The sequence below is a fragment of the Vicugna pacos genome, chromosome 10, assembly GCF_048564905.1.
Source record: "Vicugna pacos chromosome 10, VicPac4, whole genome shotgun sequence".
NCBI lineage: Eukaryota > Metazoa > Chordata > Mammalia > Artiodactyla > Camelidae > Vicugna > Vicugna pacos.
Genome location: NC_132996.1, coordinates 65,834,177 through 65,858,679, shown reverse-complemented (window position 1 = coordinate 65,858,679; position 24,503 = coordinate 65,834,177). Strand labels below are relative to the sequence as shown.

At 55.7% G+C, this 24,503-nt stretch overlaps 2 protein-coding genes and 1 long non-coding RNA gene across 7 annotated transcripts in view; 2 read left to right on the top strand and 1 right to left on the bottom strand.

Annotated features, from left to right (window-relative positions):
- SYT7 (synaptotagmin 7) overlaps positions 1 to 11,730 on the top strand; it is a 59,051-nt gene extending 47,321 nt beyond the window's left edge. For all 5 annotated transcript variants that reach the window (XM_072970072.1, XM_072970070.1, XM_072970069.1 and 2 more), the window contains 5 exons: positions 3,257 to 3,527; positions 6,758 to 6,927; positions 7,306 to 7,420; positions 7,923 to 8,122; positions 10,318 to 11,730. In XM_072970072.1, coding sequence (XP_072826173.1) covers positions 3,257 to 3,527; positions 6,758 to 6,927; positions 7,306 to 7,420; positions 7,923 to 8,122; positions 10,318 to 10,422 — 861 coding nt within the window. In that variant the 3' untranslated portion in view covers positions 10,423 to 11,730. The remainder of the gene's footprint in view (positions 1 to 3,256; positions 3,528 to 6,757; positions 6,928 to 7,305; positions 7,421 to 7,922; positions 8,123 to 10,317) is intronic.
- Positions 11,731 to 17,746: 6,016 nt separating this feature from the next.
- Positions 17,747 to 19,994, bottom strand: LRRC10B (leucine rich repeat containing 10B). The gene has a single exon (XM_072970855.1). It carries the CDS (start codon positions 19,765 to 19,767, stop codon positions 18,889 to 18,891), a length of 879 nt encoding a protein of 292 aa, XP_072826956.1. The 5' UTR covers positions 19,768 to 19,994; the 3' UTR covers positions 17,747 to 18,888.
- A 132-nt stretch (positions 19,995 to 20,126) lies between these two features.
- On the top strand, positions 20,127 to 21,754 carry LOC140699068 (uncharacterized). The gene is made up of 2 exons (XR_012077088.1): positions 20,127 to 20,898; positions 21,632 to 21,754. It is a non-coding gene; the product is annotated as an uncharacterized lncRNA (long non-coding RNA).
- Positions 21,755 to 24,503: the final 2,749 nt, after the last annotated feature.

Below are 24,503 nucleotides of genomic sequence, written 5' to 3'. Positions count from 1 at the left end.
TCACTTGACTCAGAGTCACCTGGCCACCACCCTGGCACCACAGCCTCCACTCTCCCTGAGGCCCCTGGCGCCCCCAGGCCTCAGGCCTCTGCTAGTCAGGATTCTGGCTGGCTCTAACCATACGTGCCCACTGCTCTTTTCTAGCCCAGAGTGGCTCAAGTTGTGACAGGCACGCGAATTACTAGGGGAGCTTGCTACAGTACACATTCCCAGTCAGCAGGCCTGAGATGGGCCCCAAAGTCTGTATTTCTCTTGGATGCAGATTAAGCATCAGATTTTCCCTGTTCCAGATCTGGTCTCCCTTGAGCCTCCCTACCTCTCCCCTTCTCCCTGCCCCCTAGGCCCTGCTGCCTCATCCTCCACCTCCTTCCTGTCTGTCTTCCTCCACCCGTGTAGATCAGCCCGGCCATCCTCTCTCCCTGCGGGCCATTGCCACAGTCCAGCCTGCCTCCCTGCACAGCTTCTTAATTGGTTACAGCTTCCCAGTAGCCAGGTTCCCAGAAGGGCCGGCCCTTTCCCAGCCAGCTTGCCTGCCCCTTGCTGCCCCAAGGGAGGAACCGACGGCCACAGGCAGAGGAAGGAAGTGCAGGTCCCAGCGCAGCGCCCTCTCACACTCAGTGGATGCTCAGAGGTGGGCAGGCAGGATTTAACTGCCTGCCCCTAGGCCAAAGCTGGGTCACTGGCATTAATAGTGATGATGAAGATGAACAGGGCAGAAGTAAACCACTGGCTGATCTCTAGGCCTCAGAGATGGGGGTCAGGATACAGGCACCAGCAGCCTTACAGATGAAGGGATTGAGGGGAGGAGGTCAAAGAGGAGGCCGGGCCACACCTGCATCTGAGTTATTACCACCCTGCTTCTGCTGGAGCTGGGGCTCAGGCAATACCTCTTCTAGCCGGTGGTGGGGGTGGCTAGCCTGGTTGCCATGGTAACAGCTCCAGGAGCTGCCCCAGCTGGTTAATTAGGGCTCAGGGCTGTGGTTTCAGAAGGCTGGGAATAGGCCGAGAACCACCACCCCCTTCTGAGGTGAAGCCCATTGACCCACTGGGCAAGCTTGGGCTTTCCACCCCAGACCACCCTGTTGGGAACCCAGTGACCAGAGGGACCTCAGGTGGGGCTGGGGCCACCTAGGCTCCAGTTACCAGGCTCTCCACCCCAACTTGAGAAGGAATGGGGAGGGGCAAGTTGTCTACTCTCAGTCCATGTCTGGCAGTGGCAGGGACCAGGCTACAGAGCAGGACAATGGAAGGGGTGTGGACCCACTTAACCTTCTCTGGAACCACATACCATAGTTCTGTCTCATGGTCCCATTCTACAGATGCAGAAACTGAGGTTCAAAGGGAGTAGGGTTCAAAGGTAGGAGGAGAGGGAAGGAGGACCAGGAGAATACTGGCTCTGGGGAGGGAACAGATTCTCAGCAGGCCTGGGTGGGACTTGCAGTGTTGCCAAGGGGCAGGGCTGGAGGCACTCTCTTCTACTGTGAGAAGAGCAGGGGAGGCAGCTCAGCCCCCCTTCCAGCTCCAGGCAGGACCAGGGGCATGGCTGTGAAGCCCCAGACATTGGATCTGAGTGTATGAGGGCAGCAGGAAGTTACACACGATGTCTGGGTGCTGACCTGGGGTCGAGTTCTGACCCATCACTAAATCACAGGCGGCTGGAGGCAATAACAACTCTGTGTTCCAAACCAAATGGAACACGGTAGCGCCTGCCTCATCAGGATATTGTAAGGAATAGACGAGGGCAAACCACACAGCCCTGGGCAGGGCCAGGCCCATGGTAGTTACTTTTTTAATGTGGTGCTTCTCACCTGGGGTAGGTGAGTCCCCTCTGGCTTGGGGGGAAGTCTCAAAATTGCCCTGGGATGTGGGGCTTCTTTGGTAGAAAGAGTGGGCTTTCAAGTCAGAGAGGATCCACACTGCTGTGCAATCTTGAGCATGTGACTTAACCTCTCTGAGCCAGTGTCCTCAGCGAGAGAGTACTGATAACTGCCTCACCCAGTTGTTGTCAGGATTCAGTAAGAAGGTGATACAAGAGCCTTCTTCGTGGTAAGTGCACACTATATGTGTTCTTATCATCTGTATCAGTTAGTATTTCAGAACCTGGGACCACCTCTCCAGGAGGAAGGAGGGACACAGAAACGTTGCCTGCAGAGGAAGGAGGGAAAGAAAATAGGTGCCAACAGTTTTGTCTTAAATGTGGTATCTTGGGTCCCACCCTGGCTCTTATCCAATCACCTGAGCAGCTTTTAGAGACAGAAATGCTTGGGCCACCTGGACTCATGGGTCTGGGGTGGGGTCTGGGATGGGGCCTGGGATGGGGCCCAGGACAAGACCCAGGGGGCTGGAGGATGGGCAATATGCTAAAACCTATCCAGGTGTTCCCAGTGAGCAGCCATATCTGAGAACACTTGACTAGGAGACCCTCCCCTCAACTACTTCCTATTTTTCTCAACATCATCCTGGGAATGGGACACCCATGCCACCCGCCACATGTCTGTCGGTTGCTGGGTTGGCCCAAATGCCACTCCCAGGGAAAGGGGACCGACTGCAGGTGTAGCCCTCCCTTCCAGTGGTCCTCAGCCCTGGTGCCTGCAGGGCCCACTGTGAAATACACCAACCCCAAAACCTAGGCTACAAAACAGATGAGGGAGATGATTTTCATCTCAAAAGGCTTTACCGCAATATTTCTTTGGAGAGTGACTCTCTGGGGTTCTGAGAATGATGTGATTTACAAAATGAGAGAGGCCAATTTTTCAGAAGCAATATCTGTATAAGTCAGGGACACTGAAAGTACAGATTCCCAGGCCCTCTCCCAGGGAGGCCTGATTTGAGGGGGCTAGGGTGGGCCTAGGCGGCAGAATTATTTAGTAAGAGCCTCAGATGCCAGTACTGAGGAGGCCCAGGGACCTAGAGTGCACCCGGGGAGCTGATCTAGGGGTAGGGGAGTGGAGGCAGACCTGGGGCTTCAAGAAGAGGCTGGCAAGTGGGGCACACACTGCTCTGGGGTTCAGGAGGCGGGGGCTGGCCCCGCTCTGCCCCTCCCTCCCTATGTGACCCTGGTCAAGGCACTTGCCCCTGCCTCAGCATCCTGTCCCAGAGGTGAACGTGGGATGTGCCACCACCAGCCTTACTTTGTGACCAGAGGGAGAAGGCAGCTCTCTGTAGCTGGCCTGGCCTCGGGCACCAGGAAGCCTCCCAGCCATGCTGGGCTGCAGAGGAGCATCCCCAACCATGCCTGCCTCTCCCCCGCCCCCAGCTCTCCCCAGGCTCTGAGGAGGACGAGGCCCACGAGGGCTGCAGCCGAGAGAACCTGGGCCGGATCCAGTTCAGCGTCGGCTACAACTTCCAGGAGTCCACGCTCACCGTGAAGATCATGAAGGCCCAGGAGCTGCCGGCCAAGGACTTCAGCGGCACCAGCGACCCCTTTGTCAAGATCTACCTGCTGCCAGACAAGAAGCACAAGCTGGAGACCAAGGTGAAACGGAAGAACCTGAACCCCCACTGGAACGAGACCTTCCTCTTTGAAGGTGAGGCTGTGCCGCCCCTGCCCTCAGTGCCCCTCTTCCCCTCCGGCAGCCCCTCAGCCCAAAACACACACATACACTCATGACCACACACACGCACACGTACAGAGGTACACCCACTCCCACACAGGCAAGTGTCTCAGCCCAGTTAACCTGATGCATTTTGGGTCCAGCTGGGATGAGGCTACAGGGCTGAGTGGAGCCAGCATCACAGTCGGAGGCCAAGGAGGAAAGCTGGGCCACTGCCCAGACACAGGACTCAAACTCCGGCATGCAGGACGAGGTGGGGCACCTGCAGTGCCCACGGTGTAGTGGGTAAGAGCCCAGGCAATGGGCCAGGCTGCCTGAGTTTGAATATCAGCTCTGCCACTTACTAGCTGTGTGACCTGGGGCAAGTTCCTGAACCTCTCTGTGCCATGGTTTCCTCCTCTGTAAAATAAAGATAATAATAGTGAGGATTAAACAAATCAGTGAATTGTAAAAGCACTTCCTACACCCAGAAAACACTTTATACCCGCTTGTCAAACACACTCCATCTGCCCCCATTCTCTGACCCCCTCTCCCAACACGGGCCAAGCCAGTCCAGAAGCACAGGAACAGAAGCTCTGAACCACACCCCAGGGTCCTAGAGGCCACTGAGGCAAATGTCCTTCCTCTCTCCTGAGGACCCATCTTTATCCGTTATCTCTGAGTATTCAAGGTAACCAGGAAACTGGGTGTGTGATCAGGAAGTGATTTCTGTCCCAGGTCCTTTGGGTACCTGGACCCCACTTAGAGGAGTCATGACACTTTCAACTAGTAAGAATAAATCACTACAACGCCAACTCCCTGGTGCCCTGACTGTCTACAACCTAAAGTGTGTGCCCCAGGGATTCAGGAATCTGCCCCATCTGGTGTCCCAGCCACTTGATAGCCCACTCTTTCTCCAGGGTGACAGCCAGCTCACCCACTAAATAAATTTTTGAGATTGAACTAATGGGTGCTTGTGGGTTTCTCCCTTCCCCAGTTCCGCATGGGAGCCAGTTTAGAGATGGCACAACCAGTGAGAGACTTTGGCTACCTGCAGGTGTATGTAGCCAGCTGGTGGGGTGAAGTTCATGGGCAGAGCCCCAGTCCACTGTCCCTTCTGCAAACATTTACCCAGCAGCAACTACGGGCTAGGCACTGTTTTGGGAACTGAGGGCACAGAAGATGAGGGCATTATGACCCTCAAGGTATTCCTTGGATGACACAGATGTGTAGATAATTAAACCACACAGTGCATGACAGATACTGCGAGAACCCAGTATAAAATCCCCTTGGTGGTGCTGAAAACATTTCCCAGAAGAGGGGCCATTCAAAATGGGTTCTGATAGATGAATAGGAGTCTTCCAGATAGGAGAATGCCTCCTCTGGTGTTGAAAAGAGCTGACTCAGGTTCAGGGACATCTTGGAGCCTTCAACATTTTCAGAACACTTATCATGCATTTCACCTAAATAGATGCTAAAGGTCTTTGGGGGTACTCCAAAGTGAGCAAGACATAGCCCCCCTCAATATGAGGGAGGGGCCCTGAGGGAGTTCAGAGGCTGGGGGCTCAGAGAACATAGGATTTCCTCTTCCAGCAAATCTGCTCCCATCGGAGGCAAATCTGCGCTTCTAGCATCTTTGGCTGAAGGCACTAGAATCCTCCAGAACTCTTCCTCTCCCTTCACCTCTCCACCAATTGGGCTAAGGTATTAAGTGTCCTGTTTCCTTCCTGCTCACACCTTGGTTCAAGATCTCACCACCTCAGACTTCCAGGCTGGCCTGCACCTCCTGCACCTCCCAGGCCAGCTCCTCCTCCGACTAAGCCTCCCAAGGCCCAATGACCCGGGCTTCAGGCCTTCCTCTGCCTCCCTAGTACCTTTCATCCCATCCAAGCTCCTTCCCCCAGCCCTCCACTCTGGCCTCATCTCCTGCTCCAGCCAGGCATGCTCCTGCAGCTCCATTAGGCCCTTTCATGGACATTTATTTACTTGTTCAATTATTGATTCTCTTAACAAATATTTAATCGAGTGCCTACTACATGCCAGAAACAGTGTTAGATGGGATCCGGTGGCTGAGGACAGAGATGCCTTCCCGGAAATCCTAGCCTAGTGGGAGAGTCAGACTCAGAGAAACAGTCTCTAGAAGAACCTGTGATACATGCTGCGAAAGGGAAGTGCTAGTGCATAGAACAGGGGATCTGACCCCATACGAGGCATCAGGAAAGAAAGCTGAGACCTGATGGAAGAGGATAAGCCGGGACGGGGCGTGGTGGGGCCAAGGCAGGAAAAGCCAAGGTAGCCGAAGCCCAGTCATTGAAGAGTGGTCACAAGATGAGCAGGGAGAAGACAGCGGGCCAAGTTGTGGGAGGACTTGAAGCCAAGGCAGAGCCCACGGCTTTTATTCTAAGTGCGCTGGGAGCCATTGAAAGGCTTTAAGCAGGAGAGTATCGTGATGTGATTTCTATTTTTAAAAGATCACTCTGGCTGCCGTGCTGAGAATGGGCTGTAGAAGAAAGCACACAAGCGGGGAGGGCTGTTTGGAAACTCTTGCAACTGTCTAGGCAAGAGATGCCGGTGGCTTGGATGGGGAGGTGGCAGTGGAGATGGGGACAGCTGCAGGTCTGTTGAGGAAGGACGGAAGGATGGGCTGATGCATTGGCAGGAGGCGAGGGGAAGTGTGGAGTCCTAGGACAGGCGTCTACTGCTAATTCTTTGCCTTTACCATTCCCCTCTGCCCTGAGTCCTCCTGAGGCTTACTTTCTGGCAGCTGTGACCATCTCAGGCAAGACCACTTGCCCAGACTTGTCTCAGGATGACTGGCAGTGTCAGGGCTGCCCAGAGAGCAAGGGGGCCACTGCCCTGCCACCGAGACAGACATGTGATGAATGGGTAAATGAATGGTCCCAGTTCTGCTCTTTATTAGCTGTGGGACTTTGGGCAGGTATGTTAAGTCATCTGAGCCTCAATCATCTCATCTGTACAATCGACAAGATACCATCCACCTCACAGACTGTCGAGGGAGATAAATGAGATGACGACAGTTCTTGCTGGCACTTCAGGAAGATCTGAATGCAGGTGTTGCCCGCTCAGCCCAGGTAGGGTGGCAGCAGGAAGGCACAGGGCCAGCCCCTCCTCCTCCTGGGGCCTTCCTGCCCAGGAGCGTGGCCCTGCCCAGGCCCCGTGTGGCCACTCTGGCCTGCTCTTCACCTGTGCTATCTGTCCCCCAGGTTTCCCCTACGAGAAGGTGGTGCAGAGGGTCCTCTACCTCCAGGTCCTGGACTATGACCGCTTCAGTCGCAACGACCCCATCGGGGAGGTGTCCATCCCCCTCAACAAGGTGGACCTGACCCAGATGCAGACCTTCTGGAAGGATCTGAAGCCATGCAGCGATGGGAGTGTAAGGCCCCACCCAGAGGCCCCTGACTTGGGGGCTGGACGATCCGGTCCTACCTCCCCAACCTCAAGAACACCGGGAAGGTGGTGGGCAGGGAGGTGCAGATGGGTGGGCCTGATGGAGCAGAGTTCCCACCAGCGGTCTCAGTGCCTGTGCTCAGCACTCGGGGAGCCTGAGCTGTGACAAAGAGCCTGGGGAGTGGAGCCCAGATAGGGGGAGACCAGGTGTGCAGTGTGAAATACAGAGGGGGTGAGTAAGCACCCAGGTCCTAGTGGTGGGGTCCTGGGCCAGGTCTACCCCAGTCCCCACAGCCCTCTTGTTCTCCCCCACAGGGGAGCGAGGGGAGTGGCCCAGCCTTACCCCTCCTTTTGTCCCTCCCAGGGGAGCCGAGGGGAGCTGCTCCTGTCCCTCTGCTACAACCCCTCTGCCAACTCCATCATCGTGAACATCATCAAAGCCCGGAACCTCAAAGCCATGGACATCGGGGGCACATCAGGTGCGGCTGCTCCTCACAGCAGAGGGCAGACAGGCTGGGCATGGAGGTCAAGCTGGATGTGGACAACAGGGTCCGGGCTGTGGCCCTCATCCCAAACCCCACATCCCACCTCCAATCCCAGCTGCTTTACCCTAGAGCCCTGGTGGCTATCTTCAAAACACCCTCAGGGTCAGCATCACCTGGGGCTCTGTCCTTCCCAGAGTCAGGAAGAAAGGGAACGCAATGGTGGGGAGACCTGTGTTCTAGCCCCAGCTCCGACACTGCTTGTCTGTGACCTCAGGCGAGACCTGGCCTCTCAGTTTCCTCGTTCGTGCTCGCAGAAAGGCCATGGGTGATGGCTAAGGTCCTTTCCAACTTCTCCATCTGCTGATCCCCCAGATCCCCCTCCTTCTTCCTTAGGGATTTCCTCACCCCTCCTGTCCTAGATGCCACACCTGGAAGGGGAAGGGGGTCCTGGGGAGCCCTCTGCTGCTCCTCTGACCCTTCCTCCACCTGTCCCCAGACCCCTACGTGAAGGTGTGGCTGATGTACAAGGACAAGCGTGTAGAGAAGAAGAAGACGGTGACGATGAAGAGGAACCTGAACCCCATCTTCAACGAGTCCTTTGCCTTCGACATCCCCACGGAGAAGCTGAGGGAGACGACCATCATCATCACCGTCATGGACAAGGACAGGCTCAGCCGCAACGACGTCATCGGCAAGGTAGGGGGATGCCCGGCCAGGCTCTGTCCTTAAAAGGAGCAGCAGGGGTAGTGGGTGAGCACCGGGCGGAACAGCAGGAGACAGCGGGTCAGTCTCCTCCCCTATCAGGGCTTCCATTTCATATGGAAGTGAGAGAATTCGATGAGGTTCTCCCAGAGTGTCCTCTATGGGTCGGTCAGTTCAGGACAGACCACTGGAAAAGCAGGGAAGAAGGAGGTGGTAGGAAAAAGTATCCTGGATCCCCAAAAGAGGGTTTTCTTTTCAGGACATGATAAGGACCTCAGAGCAGTATCACCCAGGGTCCCATCTGCAGAGGGTGAGCTGCATGGGGTAGTGTTGAGAGCTGTAGTCAGACTCCAGAGATCTGTCTTCGGTTTTCTTCTCATCTGTTGTTAAATGGCTATATGACTTTGGGCAAGTCACTTGCCTCTCCGAGCTTCAGTGTTCTCATTTGTAAAATGGAGCTACTAATACCAACCCTACAGTACTTCACAGGGAGGTGGAAGAATTTGTTGCCTGAGCTATGTGGACATTCTCCTTGTAGAAAGTGATCTCTCCTCATCATACATTACCAAAAATCCATGCCTGGCCTTGAGCTTTCCCAAGATGCAATTTTGTGACATAAACCCATCTACTTTTCTACTTTGAAATATCTAATCCTGTGCTGGTTTATGGCTTAGTGTTGGGAGTGTGGACTTGAGAGTCATACTGCCTGGATCTAGGTCCCAGTTTTACCTCTTAACAGTCACAACCTTTATGAGTCTCATTTCCTCCTCTTGAAATGAGAGTAACACAATCCTAATCTCACAGCGTGCTGGGAGGATTAAATAAGATAACATAGGTGAGATGCTTTGCATAGTACTTGGAACATATATTTTAGCTACTATTATAATGAAAGTTATTTTTGAAAAGTTCCTAGTAAGGACATGTGTGTCCATTCAGACATGGAAGTTTGACCAGGAACAGTGCCGGAAGCCAGTGATCAGGGCAGGCAGAGGGGCAGAGTAGATGCCAGAAGCAAGTGTGGGGAGACCATGGATCATCCAAGGTCTGGCCCTGTATGAGGGAAACAAGAAAGGGGGGCCTGGGCACCCACAGGGAAGGGGGCCGAGGTGGAAGCCCCCTTCAGACAGATGGGAATGGAAAACCTAGCTATTAGTTGTGAGGGAAGCCACTGGCCCTAAAGAGGAGAGTTGGCCCTGCCTGCCATCTAGCCAGGCTGACCAGTGGCCACAGGATGGCATCACCCATACCCCAGTGGGACTGTGCGTTCTGAGCAGGGCTGGAACCTGCTGACCTTCCTTGACCAGCTCAGGCCAAATTACCACACCTACTTCTAATCTCTTCTGAAGCTTAGCCTTTTGGAGTTTGGGTGTTCTTTGGGTACCAACTGCAGTTCCTTTTGAAACAGTCTACCTTCTATTGGCTGAACAAAGGTGAAGGTGGGTTTGTTCTTACTTTGGCCTGGGTAGCTTAGGGAGCTCTGTGCTCTTAGCTAACCACCAGTCCCAAGGCTGGAGTCAGCTGGCGGATCGCGCATGCAGCACGACAAGGCTATGGGGCCCATAACATGGAGGCAGGTAGGACTGAGCAGATAGTACAGGGCCAAGAAGACAAAGATTTAAATCCCCCTGTGCTTATTATAAATTCTGTGACTATGGGTCAGTCTCTTAACTCTGCATCTTAGTGTCTCCATCTGTAAAATGGGGATAATAACATATCTGCCTCACAGGTAAGAATTTGATGATCTATGTATATAAAGTCCCTAGTTCAGTGCCTGGTGTGTAGTAAGTGCCCAGGAAGTGGGAGCGATTGTCAGTAAGGAAGGCAGACAGGGCCTATCAGGTAGGGCAGGGGAGGGTATGGCGAGACGTGCCTCCATCCCCCTTCAGTCCCCCTTCAATCCCCCACCACAAAACTTCAAACTCCCAAACCACAGGTTGGGAGTCTAATTCACAAGGGCCAGGCATGCTCAGGCTCCCAACAGCAGGCACAACAAGGAAAACCGATCAGGCCGGTTGGGGGAGATGAGACGGGCCTCTGTGGGGTAGGTTGTCACTGTAGACAGAGGCCCCTTGTTGCCCATGATCACAGGCTAGAGTGTCATTGTGGAAATGGAGTGTCACCCCCAGTAGGGGCAAGGGGCGGTGCATCAGAGAGTGCCACTAATGCTGTCCTCTTCCCTCTCTCCCCAGATCTACCTATCCTGGAAGAGTGGGCCCGGGGAGGTGAAACACTGGAAGGACATGATTGCCCGTCCCCGGCAGCCCGTGGCCCAGTGGCACCAGCTGAAGGCCTGAGTGGGGCCAAGGGAGGCCCAGGGGGCCAAGGGCCTGGGTCCCCATCATGCCCTCACCACTTTATGCACAATGCCCAGCCTGGCCCCCCTGCCATGGGTGATGGGAGGATCCTGAGGGCTTGGCCAAGGAGGGGACCCAGGAATCAGTTGGGCCCCATTCCTAGGGAGAACCAGCCCCACCCCTTCATGGCCCAGCTCTGGGGTAGAGGCTCCATTTTCCTGCTTTGCCCCTTTCCTTCCTGACTTGCTGATACTAAAGAAGTGGGGCGGGGGGAGCACATGAGCCAGACAGGCAGACGGGCAGATCCCTCCAGAGGCCCGCCAGGTGGGCACGGTCCCCCGTTTTCTTTAAGGCAGTGCCTGGAGTGGAGAAAAGCCACCCCCTCCCCAGCCCCCAGGATGGGCCCGGGAGAGGGGAGGTCGAGGCGTTTGGCCCCGGCCTGGCCAAGCGTGCCCGTTCCAGGGCAGTTTCAGGTGCCGGCTGGGCCCTGAATGCCGAGGATAGTATATAGACCGCTCCGGGCTCCTGGAGCCCCAGCCCTGTGTACTTGTGTTGTGTCCACTGTGAGTGTGTGTATGTGTGTGTGCGTGTGTTTGCAGTGGGGGTACTCGCTCCCTGTTTCCCTGGGGCTGACAGTGCTGAAGACGAGGCAGAGAGGGCAGGATTTCACGAGGTGAGGTAGGGCTGGAGGCTGGAAGTCAGTGCCCAGAGCCAGGGGGTAGGAGGGCGAGGCAGGTGAGGGGTGAGGGAGGCAGGGATGGAGGAAGGGTAGGGTGGGGAAGAGGGGCAGACACTAGAGCTGGGCTGAGAACTGGGCTGCTTCCTTCTGCCCTCACCCCAGCACCCCTCTCCGTTAGAGCTCTCCACTTGCTCCTTCCCCAGCAATTACATCTCTTGAATATCATTTCACACACCTACTGTGTATACCACATTCCATCAGGACTCACCGGCTCCCTTCCATCTCAGGGGTCCCAAGCCCCCACTAGCTCCCTTCCCTAACACCCTCATCCAAAGACACCCTCAGCCTTCCCAGATGTCATGCTCCAGCCACACTGGCAACATTCTCCATGCCTTCCAGCCTCCTTCCCTTCCTCCTCTCTCCCTGTGCAGACCTCTGCACCCACACTCTTCCACCCCTCCATCCCCTGTGCTCATAGACCTTCCCCTTCATTCTGTTGTGGCTTCTGATCTCCCATCACTCGAATTTCTCACGTTCCCCCCCGCTGCTCCTGGACCCTCAGAGCAGCTCCTGCCCCTCGCAGTTCAGGCAGAGGAAAGGGGGAAGATTCCAGGATTCTGTGAGTTCTGAGGTTGCCCCACACAAAGAAGCCATGATTTCTCTGCCTCAGCTGCTGCAGAGACTAGAAGTGGCCTCCCCTTGGAGACAGCAGATTTGGGGATAATCCGCGCTTAGGCTCACTCATCCCCACGCAAGTCCTGGTGTTGATACAAGACAGCTGGTGACAACCTCGAATCCAGGGGTCCACGAGCATCGGACTGACATTCCTAGCACACACCGCCAGGTGGCGCCCTGACACTACAGTCTGGGACCACAGTTCTACCCTAGATAGGCCTGACACCCCAGAAAAGAAGACTCTGGAAAGGGTCTCCACTTAAGAGAGTATAGCAAAAGCAAGGCAGTTGGGAACTCTTTTCCTTCAGTACGCTTCCTTTCCAGCTGAGCGTTCTGCTCTGTGCAGCAGACGCTCACATTTTTGCCCATATCAAAAATTCCTTACCTGGAATCTCACACCCCTGCCCCTACCCCCTACCCCAAGGATCTGGAGGAATATCATACAAAGTAGGTGAATCATTTTGTAGAGTGAAGAGTGCTAATGTAATGCAGTCACCCACATTCCTTGTAAATCCCAATTTTTCTATATTGTAGCTTTGCTTAAAATGGGGGTCTGCCCCAACCACATGGTCCTTATTGGGCCGCCCCCAGGGGGATGGGAGGGCAGTGACTCCGGAGACAGTGTGGAAGTGAAGAGAGGGTGCTGTTGGAAGTTTTGAGAAGTGGAGGGGATCTGCCATCTTCCATCCCTCCCTCAAATCCTGTGCCCTTCCACCCCGCTGGAGGAGGGTGGGAGAGCGAGCCACCCCAGGCCCCCTGCCTGTTACAAAGCCTTCAGAGATTGAACCAACTTGCATTGAGTGGGCAGGGCAACCGCTTCACCGTTTTCCGAGCCCCACCCACGGAGCTCTTAGCCAATCACAGAGAGAGAGCATCTCCAGGTGTTGTCTGTTTCAAATCTGACCCCACCCAGGCACATTGATGAACCCGGCCTGGGGTTCTCCAATCCCTGATGCGCAGCCTGAGTTCCCAGATGCTGGGGAGGGGTGGCAAGTGGTGGGCCAAGGGCAGGGTGGGTTGGCACAGGAGGAGGCCGGTGGTATGGGGCGCGGGTGGGGGCGGCAGAGGGCTATAGGAGAACAGGGAAAAGAGGAACTTGATGTTAGGGGGAGAGCACTTGAGCCCTGTCACCATCCTCGGACCTTGGGCAAGTCACCCACACTCCCAGGGTCTCAGTTTTCCCATCTGTCAAATGATGGTAATAATACTTCACCTACCTCATAGGGGAGGTTGTAAGGCCACCGTCACCCGACCTAGGGGTCAAGGCAGGAGGATTCTGAAGGTGCTACCTGCGAGCAAAGTATTATTACCCAAGCCTGAAATCAAGGCCCACCTGCCCCTCCCCCCACAGAGCCTCCAGGGATAGCTGAGGCCAACCTGGGCCCATCTGTCTCTTCTCCACTGTGTCCCTGGTCCCTTCATGAGTGTCATCTGCCATCTTTGTGGGTGCCCTAGACTTAGCTGTCATCTTGTTCAGGTAACCCTTCTCGTGACCATCTCCCCATGTAACTGCTGTACAAATTCCACCTGCCCCAGGACCCCGCACCCGCCCACCGGCGCCATACGCCAGGGAAGGGACAAGGAAAACAGCCACATAAAAAAAGCCAAGGGGAACCCCCAGAGTCCCAAGCCCCACTGGGGCCCCAGGGGTGGGGATTGGTGGTTGCTGTTTGTATTGTGTTTGAGTCCTTGAGAGCAAGTGTTTTATAAAAAAAAAAAGAAAAAAGAAACAAAAACCCACTATCACAACAACAACAAAAAAATTGCAGCAAAGAGCAATGAAGAAAAACTAGGAAAAAAAACCATACAAAAATTTTCCACCACATGCATCCTCTAAGCCAGCAAGATTTCCTCTTTGCAAAATCATATTTTTGTGGGAATGGGCCCTGCTTTTTGTGGCAAGGCCTGTTCTGATTAATAAAGGATCGTGAAAAAGTAGGGCCTTGGCTGTTTCCTCCGTGGGTCCCAGCCCTCCCTCACCTCCCAGGGGAAGAGGCTGTGGGGTGAGGGGATGGGGAGCCTGGGGCTGAGTCTCACCTCACCTGTTACCCTTGGGATTTTGCTTCACTAGTGATAAGGCTCTTCCAGCCCATCCTCGGGTGGAGAATATGAACCCACCAGCGACCCTGAAAGCAGAGAGAAGCAGCCATTCCCCCCGGATCAGGCCTGAAGCAAGGCTCATTGGGAGTGGCATCTCCTCGGGTCCTGAGGGCCAACCCTCTAGCTCACCCAGCCTGACATCCCCTCCCTCAGTTCCCAGGGGACCCTTACCACCTTCAAGACAGGTCAGACAAACCAAAGGAGGACCCTCTGCCTTCCCTACCACCACCCGAACTCTGGCAGGGCCACTGTGGTTTCAGGCCAGCATCTCCTCCTGTTCCCTGTAGAGCTCTGAGTCTGTTGGTTGGACCTCTGGCTTCTCTCCACCCTTTTCTGGTTTAATCCCTTAGGATTGAAAAAGTCTCTCCAACTCCAAGGACCCCATGGCCAGCCCCAGCCTGAGGGCCTGGACAGCTGGGCCCGAGTCGTCCTTCTCCAGACACAGTGGCCCTGGGCAAGCTATTTCCTTCCCCTGGCCTCTGTTCCCTCCACCCACAAAAAAGCAATAACCATCCCAGCCTTCCATCTGACTCACGGCCCAGGGGAAGCTCTCGGGGTGCTTCAGAAGGAAGGTGCTACATCGTTACAGGCACACAGAGATGAGTGCCCTCCATTGTTGTGTGTCCGCCTGCTGGCTCCTGCCCACTCTGGAGTGAAGGGGCCACCGTACCTCCTGCTCCCCAGCACCTGGGGCTGGAAGCCACATCCTCACACTGCACCAAGTACCCCCACTGGAAGCTGCCTACCCTCTCCCTTTCTGTCACATTAATTTCTGACGACCTGGTTTAAATGTTCCATTAAAAGTTTCTGATCTGTCTCAGAGATTGGAGGGAGCCCTAGGGTCAGGTAAGTAGCCTCAAGACCACCCCTTGCTGGGACTTCTGCTCAGGCTTGCTCTGGAAAAGCTAGGCTTGAAAGCAGGACGGCTCGGCCTGGCAGAGGTGGCAGCCCCTTGCCATGGGCTCGAGGCCTTCTCCTGGACTCTGCCTTTCTCCTGCCTTCACTCTTGGAGTCTCTTTTCATCCATGCCTGCAGAGACTCCCCCATCCCTCCCTGGGACCACTTCTTTCTGATGTTCTCTGTGTCCTGCAAGTCCCTCCTGGATGCTACTGCTTTCTGGAAGGCCATCTCGGGCCACTCCCCCTGTCCTCTCCCTTCCCCACAAAGACAATCATAAGGACAATGCTTGAACACACTATATGCCCCAGCCTGTGGCTCCCCTGACCACCTGTGTCCCTTGAAGATGCCCCGCTCCCTGTGTCTGTGTCCTGCGTGTATGTGTTGTGTCTCATTTAGATTGTGAGCCCCCCTGGGCAGGGATCCCTGTCTGAACACATGTTCTGTGTGGCACACCTGGGTGTGTTAATAAATGTCCATCCTCAAACAAGAGTGACCTGGTGTCTTAAGGAAACTGGTTGGGGAGGGTATAGTTCAGTGGTAGAGTGTGTGCTTAGCATGGTACTGGGTTCCATCCCCAGTACCCCCATTAAAAGCAAACAAACAAACCTAATTACCTCCCCACCCCCAAAACAAAACAAAAACAAACAAACGAAATCAAAAAAAGGAAACTTTGGGGCATTGGAAGCCAGGGAGGTACTTCTGGGCGTGGCCCCCAGTTTCCAAGCACCCTGGTCTCCTGCCTCCCCAAGTCCCTGAGTGTGGGCGGGAAGAGGGGGATGGCCTTCACGGAGCTAGGAAAAGGATCCAGTCTCCGTTGCTTGGCCGGCTAGGAGGTCTGGCTGTCAGGAGGCCCCAGGAGGAACACTGACTACGATTCCCACTAATTCCACACCCAGACCTGACCACCAGCCACAGAGAGAGAGGATCTCCTGCGGTGTGGACTGAGCACTGGGTTAGGAGACCTAACACCCATTTATGGACAAGTCTCTTACCTCCCCGGGCCCGTTCCCACAGCCTGCTTTCCTGCTCAGATCTGCCGACTCCCTTGGCCTCTGCCCTGCATCCCTGGCACAAACTCTTAACTCTCTGGGGCTTTCCTGCCCTGCTCCCCTGTGGCCCACCCACCCTCACTGCCCCCCAACAACGTGGGGAACCACTGACGTGGCTGTTGTTACAGTGCCCCTACAAAAGTCATCTCCCTTTCTCCCTGCTCCCCCAAGGACAAGTGAGAAGTCACCTGCAGTTGAGGATAGGGAGCAGATGGGCTAGGGCTCCTAACACAGTGCTCGGTTCATCACTGAAGAGAGCTGTGATGCCCTGCTGTCGGTGGCAATAGCCCCTTTCCTACCCTGGTCTCCCCTATTTCCATATGGGGACAGAGACCCTCCACGGCACTCTCAGACCAGACATAAGCACCCGCCTTAACCCAGCTCTCACTTCCCAGGAGAAAGTGGCTCCTGGCGGTGAGGAGCAAGCAAGGAACAAAGCCAGCTCCTGGGTCCTGACAGAGCTCTCTCCTCTTTCCCTGGAGTCAAACTCAGCCTTGGCAGCCCTGCTTGGTTCGCGAGCAGCCGTGGCTAAGGTGCCCTCCTTGACAATGTAACGAAGCAGGGCACTTTGTGCCTTGGGATGGCCCAAGGGACCTCATCCCAGGGCCTCTGCCTGGCCCTAGAGTTCTCGGGTAAGTGCCACAGGGGAAGAGGCACAGGGAAACAGACCAGAGAAAGGAAGGGAATCTGGGCTGGTAGGGCCAACAGTTATTTCAGGGTGAGTCCCCAGCGCCCCCTCCCCTACCTCTAAGGTTTGCATGAAGGGAAGGTAGACAAACACCAGGTTGCATGGAGTCCTAAGCCGCAGCATCAGATCTAAATAAACCCGGCTCCTCGTGTGCGGATGGAGAAATGGAGGCCTGGGGGGCCATGATTTGCTCAAGATCTCTTGGTCCATAGCAGAACTAGGACTGAAACCCACGCCTTCTGTTTCTAAGCCCAGGGGTATGCCACCATAGGAATCATGGGTCAAGAGGACAATCTGGTTGGCTGCGTCTCCTATCCCACCTGAGTGATCTGAGATCTCTTGGAGGAAGTTCCTTCTTCCAAGTTCCCAGACCCCAGGATGGACCACCAGCCCTGATGGAACCTCAACAGGGGGAGCATGGTCACCTGAGGAGCCCTGAGAGGGACAAGGTCTACCACCAAGCCCCTGACTCCTCTTCTTCCTTGAGAAGGCAGTCTCCAATCTTCCCCACTCTATGAGCTCTTTCTGTCCATTGGAGGCCTTCACTCCTGCAAGCTGACTGCTTCAGATCCAGCCTCCTCCCAACCCCAGCGGCCAGCAGAGCTGCTGGGACAGGCCTGACCTTTGGGCCACATATGACATCAGCCCTGTTGCCATGGTGATGGTGGCCTGGCAGCATCTTCTCATGGGAGATGGCTTCTAGGCTTGAGGTTTTACAATGTCTTCCTTTTCTCTAAATCTTTAACTTTTTTTTTTTCTGAACAATGAGGGAGGAAGTAATGACTGAGTTAAAAAGAGGCTAAGAGGGAGAGACAGAGAGGAAAATGGAGCCAGGGAGATGGAAGGAGAGAAGAACAGAGTCACAGATGGGGGGGGGGGGTCAGTACCAGGGAAAGAATAGCAAAAGGTCAGCCCAGCTTGAGATTCAGAAATCTATTGAGAATTAAACTGGAGAAGACCTGAGGAAGAGGGGTTGGGGGTGGGGGCGGTGGCCAGGGGGCAGACAGTAAGATACAGCCAGACAAGAGAGTAGTCTTGAGAAGCTAAAGCCATTTGTAACTGGTGACAAGCCCTTGTTCCTCAGACAGGACACAACAGTTAGCCATGGCCACTCCGATGCAGAGCTGGGGCACGTGGACAGAGGGCAATGCCAGAGGGAGCCCAGGGTCCCCACAGCGACGGGACCCAGTGCTCCCAGGGCTTATAAATAAACAGGCATGTGGGAAACACACATTCTGTCTCCGAGAAATATAATTTATGTTTACAGCCAGTTTTTTTTTCTTCCTAAAGAAAACACTACCATGAGGGGCCCCTGCCCCTGACAGTGTCCCTGAGTGTCCCTGGCCCTGGGCCCTTCTCCCATTATTGCTTGGATGGGAAAGATCTGGCCCTGGGAATTGCAAAGTGAGGCCCCACTCCTCACCCCTGGAGGCTGTTCCTGGTGACGGAGTGGAGGCACACGGAGCTCGTCCCATGCCCCACGCCGTGCCAGCCACCCTGATGGTGCCCATTTAAGGGAATGGAGAGTGCAGGCAGTGGGAGAGGCGCTGGAGCAGCCTCCCAGAGCAGAGAACCTCTCTCTCGGGTGCAGGAGGCCCTAGAGGCACAGTGGCTTCTTTTCAAACTTGACAGCTGGAAGGCTCAGGCTGTGGGGAAGGGAGGGAGAATTCTCTTTCCCAGCAAGATCCCAGGCACAAGCAGGGAGAAGAAAACAGAATGAAAGGCAGGGGAAGAGACTTTGCCTTCTGAGTTCCCCCTCCCCCACCCAAAATTCAGGGGGCCTGGGTAGGGAGGTATGCACGATGAGCCCCTGTGGAGGGGCAAGGGCAGCTACAGTGTTAGGGCCTCAGTCTGTTTCCCACACCTGTCCTGGGCACCAGAGCCAACTCCAAGGCCCTGCCCCAGGGCCAGGCCTTCCTCCAGGGGCAGTTCTGCCTCATGCAGGCATGTGGTCCACCCCAGAGGTAGCAGCTCCTGCACCAGAAAGGGTGGACCTAGGAGATCCAAACTCCAGGAGAGGGAGGTTGGTGGGCGCCCTGGGCATCCACAGCCAAGGTGATGATTCCGTGGACCCTGGTTCCAGGAGAAAGCTGGTACCTTTGTTGTGTTGTCAGTGACTATCAGGGACCAGACAGAGCTATAGGAAATGGAAGGAGCTGGGACTTCTTGGCCTGATGACTGCCCAGGGACCAGCCAGGGGGCAGTCTTCTTACAACCCTGGAATGTCTGAAGATGGCCCCCAGGCCTGCCTGTCCCCGGGGCAGCTGGCTCAAAGTGACCTTGCCTTTGCCCCAAGTTAAGTCTCGCTGCTCCCACAAACCTTTCCAGAGCCCCTCCTCCCAGAGCGGCCGAAGCCCATCACTCAGAGCACAGGCTCAGGTGCCCAGTCCTGGAGCTGCTTCCAGGGCTCCGAGGCTGCTCCCCGGGGGCCGCAGAGTCCGGGAGCCACCGCTCCCTATGAGCAGGTCTTCTTCCTCCTCATCCTCAAAGGCCCGCGCTGGGCGCCGGGGCGGCGGCTGGGGCGTGGGCTCGTCGCGTTCGGCCATACGCTCGACGGCGCCCTCGCCCACAAGGAAGACCGTGTCGGCGACTCGTGGGGGCCCAGTGACCGGATTGTGGTCGTAGGAGAAGACACGCAGGGCGCGCAGCGGGTGCAGGTCGGGAAAGCCGCCCAGGCGGTTGCGGTCTAGGTCGAGGATGTGCAGGCGGCCCATGCGCAGCAGAGCGGGCGGGAATTCCTCGAAGCGGTTGCCGTAGAGCCAGAGGCCGCGCAGACCCGTCATGCGCGGCAGCTCGGCGGGCAGCGCGCGCAGCCGGTTGTCGCCCATCTGCAACGACTGCAGCGCCACCAGGCGCAGCAGCGGCCGCGGGAAGCGCCGCAGGAAGTTGCCCTCGATCCAGAGGCAGCGCAGGCTCTGCAGCTGCGCGAAGTCGGCGGGCAGCGCGAGCAACCGGTTGCTGCCCAGGTAGAGGCGCGTGAGGCGCGGCAGGCGACACAGGCCGTCGGGCAGGCGCTCCAGTTTGTTGAAGTCTAGCGCCAGGATGCGCAGCTCGCGCAGCTCCTCGATCTCTTCGGGCAGTTCGCGCAGCCCTGTGCCGCTCACGTACAGCTTCTGCAGGCGGCTCAGAGCGCACACAGCGCTGGGCAGCCGCCGCAGCCGCCTCCCGCTCAGCTCCAACTGCTGCTCGCCGTTGCGCAGTTGCTCCTCCGCGTCCGACGGCAGCTCGTCCGGCGTGGACTCCGCGATGCCCATGGTCACGGGCCCCGGCCGGGGCCGCTGCCGCCGCCGGGCATCTCCCCGCCCTGGCGGTCCCCCGGCCTCCCCGACGGGGCCGAGGCCGCGCCGGCTCCGGGGCCCCCCGCCCCGGCCTGCCCCTGCGCCGGGACGGGGGCCGTGCCGGGCCGGGAGGAGGCGCCCGCCTGGGGCACCACCGCCGCGCGCCGCTCTCGGCCGCCCGCCCACCGGCCTCCCCTGCTCCCTCCGCCGGAGGCCGACTGGCTCAGGTTAGAGCTGACTCGCAGCTTGGAGACCCGTCGCCCTGGCAACCCCGACGCGCGTGCGGCTGCCAATGAGGCGGAGGGTGGGCGGGACGGGGCGGGGCCAAGGTGCCGCCGGAGCCGGGTCCAGGCTCCCGAGTCCGCCACCGGCGTTCCCACCCGACCAGCCCCAGAACCTGCGCTTGCCAAGGGAATCCAAGATCCGTTCCCCGCAAGCCTGGACCCGTGCCCACACAGACCCGACGACCGACACTGTCTACACTTCCAGCCACATCGAGCCGTTTGGTGTGTGGTAGTGTGCGCCCAGAGCTGCAAGTCCAAAAAGAAGTTACCAAGGACCGAGGAAACGCCGGCGCGGGACCCAGGACTCGGGAAAAGTGGCTCTGGAGGAGGGACTGAGGGGCGCGGACACAGACGGCCGTTCATGTCCCGCGGGTGCGCCCAGGCTTCCCGCTGAGGTCACGTTAGGATAGTGACTCAGAACAGTGTTCCTTTCTGGGCCTTTTCAGTGTGGGTCACAACTAAGGATCTGCAGGGACCCAGGCTTGGGTCCGCCCTCCTCCGCGCCCCTGGCACCCTCAGTGCCTGGTTAGTGCACCTACACTCCCGTCTCCTGCCATGTCCCTCCTGCTTTGCTCTAAGTCTGCGTGTGGCTGTGGTGGACAGAGGACTGGAGCACATGAGCGCCTTTGAGCACCACCAATGACGACCACTCTCGTTCTGTAACTCTTCCTGTTGCACGCACTCCCACCAACAGCCGTTTTCGGCTGCCTTCTCCCCTCCCTTTTCAAGCCCTCCCGCCAGAGTCGCCGGCAGAAACACTCGCCTGCTCTGTGCCCCGCTCTATGCTAAGCATTGCCTTAAATCCTTGCCTTATGCCTATGAGGTAAGTACCCCTAATTTTAAAGGCAGAGAAACTAAGGCTCTGAAAGATTTGATATGAGCTGGGTGACTTGCCCAAAGTCACCCCGCTGGCTAGTGGCTGGGATTTGAAGCCAGGCAGTCTGACTCTCCAGCCTATGCTCTTAACCATGTACCACACCAGTAAATGGAAACAACAATGGACGACTCCACCTCTGACAATGAATTTTCTCATAGAAGAGCCTCTAACTTCCATAACAGAGGCATTATTAATCCCATATGAACGATAAGGAAGGTGGCCCCAGAGGGGTCACGCAACTTGCTTAAGGTCACACAGTGAGTAAAGGGGTACAGCCAGGGACCCAAGTCTGCAGGCACCTTGCCTCCTCCATCATACCTTCCCACCTTCCCTTGAACCCAGCTGGTGTGACCATGTAATTGGCTGAAGGGACAGACCTCTGCACAGCATCTTGCCCTTTGACCCGTCCCCACTGCAGGCAGACAGGGAGGCCAGCCCAAGGGCAGACAGCAATGCCCATTGCAAGGAGAGGATGAAAACCACATCCCCTAAAATGTAAGCTGGGCAGGACAGGCAAGCTTATCTCTTTTCCTTCTGGCACAGAGAATTTCAATGAAAATTATCAACACTTTAAAAGATGGAAGCAAACTTTACATACAGTGAAATGCATAGATCCTAAGTACATTTGGGTGAGTTTTGACAAATGTCAACACCCTTGTAATATTTCCATCACTCACAGTTCCCTGCACCTGCCTCTTCCAGTCAATCCCCACCTCTTGGAGGCAACCAGGATCCTGACCTCTACCTGATGGATCAGTTTGGCCTGCTCTTGAATTTTATATAAATGGAATTATTCAGTGTATACTTTTTTTTTTTTTCGCTCCTGGCTTCTTTTGCTCAGATCCTCGGTATATATGTGGTTGGATAAAGGAACGAAAGGGCAGAGCAATTGCAGTTGTAATCAGGCAAGGGATGGCAAGGGGTGCACAGGTGATGGGGGACATAGAGGCAGGCATTGCCGTGAACCAGGAACTAGCTTCAGATGTCCTGTCCTGGAACAGAGACTAACAAGATGCAAGCTGAAGCAGAGGACCCAGGCAGAGAGGAAATGGAGCTCAAACATCTAATCTGGGGTGTAGCCCCAGCCAGAGGGACTATACTCTCTTTCCAATCCTCACCCAAGCCCCAGTCCAACCCTCTCCCTTCTACTCATTTGGGAGAACTTCTGGGAAGAGGTGACACCTCAGAGATCAGCAAGCTGAGGAAAACCCAGCTGGGCAGCCAAGACAAGAATGAGCACCTCCCCACACCACAAACCCCTGCTGCCCGCACAAGCAGTTTCCCCAAGGGAACATTTGTTGTGGAGGAGGAAGCCCAGCCAGCCCCCCTCACCACATGCTTGGAGCTGGCACTCCAGCACCAGGCAGCCCTCTGGGGCTCTGCCAGCAGGGGCAGGAGCCACAAAAGCCCCTGCAGCCCCAGCACCAGCCTTAGCAGAGCTTTCTGGGTTCCAGGGTACAAGGCACCAGCCCTCTTCTTTCTTCAAGTCTTTTTCTTGCTCTCGGTATATGCTGTACCTTCGCCTCCCACCAGGCCCTTCTCAGTGGGTAAAGGTAAAATGTGCTGGCGTTCCGGGCCCACAAAGGCTGGCAGCCGGGCAACCGTGCTGATGAATCACGCTGGCACTGCGGGTGCCTGGTCCTTGTCGAGGCGTCACTAATGAATTAGCTTCACCCCCAGCACGGGGCCTCTCAGCCTTTCCCCACTCCCCAGGAAGACAGGAAACTGACACTCGAGAGGAGCAGAGAGGAGAGCAGGGAAGGGGAGGGGCTCCGACAGCTCCAGGAATGGCCCCAGACCCTGGCCAGCCCTCTGCCCGCACTTGCACTGGAAAAACGCCCAAAGGACAGGCCCCTCAGGCCCCCAGAGATGGCTTCTCCATTCCTAATCATTAGCTAGAATTGTCCAGCCCACCTCCAAATCTGTATTTTTAAAAGGCATATTTGAGATACAGAAAAAGTACAAAGTTCTCTGCAATAAGCACTCCGTGCCCAGTACCCAGTGCTGACAGTTGTTCACATTTTGTCATATTTGCTTTAAATCTATTTTCTTATAATTAAAAGGAAGGGAACAGCACGTTGAATCTAGAAGCCTCCTTTGTCACCCATCCTCAGGTGGGTGACACAGGCACCCCAGTCCCCACCCCGCTGACCCTGCCAAGGCCCCTCTGGTTCCCACCCCTGATCTTTGGGGCCAGGCGTGTGGTGGCTAAGACTTGAATAAGATCATGGAATGCTAACATCGCAGGTTCTTAAAAAACAAGGATTTGAGCCTGTTAGAGCCAACCATGAAATGTCAGAGCAGGGAGGGTGCTAAGCTCCTCCGGGAGATCACAAGCTCTGTTAAATGTCTGCAAGAAGCCAGGGACCCTCTTCCCAGAAAAGTTCATGAAGGCCAGAATTCACTCAATGACACATGCAATCCCCATGGTTCATGATCTCCTGAGGGTCTAGTCAAATTCCCTTATTCGGCAAAAAGAAAAACAACAGTGTCCTTCATGCCATGGCCCAGTCCCCTTATATGGCCAGGCACAGCGTGAGTCCTTGTCAGCATTCAGTTATTCATTCAACAAACATTAAGCCCCTACTTGTATGTCTAGGCGCTGGCAATTACTAGGAATATGAACTAATAGACAAAAAACCCTGCCTTTGTGGAACTTGTATTCCTGTGAGTGGAGATAATCAACAAAATGCATTTCAGTGTGTCAGGCAGTGATCAGATTATGGAGGAGGTAAAGCTAGAAGAGACGAGGAGGGCTGAGGACCCCACTGAAAACAGAGTGGCCAGGAGTCCTTATTGACAGGATGGCATTTGAGCAAAGATGGGAAAGAGGGGGAGTAAGCCAAGCAGACAGATGTCTGGAGAAAATTCCAGGTAGAGGGGACGGCAATGCCAAAACCCTGGGGTGGGAGTGCACCTGGGCAGACCAGAGCAGCAAAAGCCCCAGGAGCAAGGGATGCTTGGAAGCAGATGAGGACAGGGAGAGAAACAGAGGTGGGGGGTGGACCATAGAGGGCCTGTGGCCTCTGTGAAGGCTTTGGCTTTGACTCTGGGTGAAAGATCCGGAGGGACTTTGGGCAAGGGAGTGACATGATTCGACACACATTTTAACTGGATCCATTTGGCTGCAGCTGCAAGAGAAATGTGTGCATGCGTGTTGGGGTAAGGAGTTTGTGCAGCTCATACCCCTCTCATTTCGGTTCTCTTCCACATGATCATGATGGTTATCATTACTGAGCACCTACAGGTTATCTAATTTACCTTTCTCCACAGCTTTGCCAGGCAGGTACTAAATCCCCCTGCCCTACAGAAGAGGAAACAGATTCAGAGAAGTTAAGTAGTTCAGTCGAGGTCACACAGCTGGTCAGGGGCAAAGCCAGGATGCCAACCTAGTCTATCTTATTGCAAAGCCAGGGCTTTTCCTGTTACGTCTCATTGTCTCTCTCAGCTGGAGGAAATCAGAAAAACCAGCTAGGATGCCCAAATGCTCGCCCCCATCCTGCAAACAGGAGAAAGATTTCTAGGACTGCCCTACTTGGAGATCTGGATCC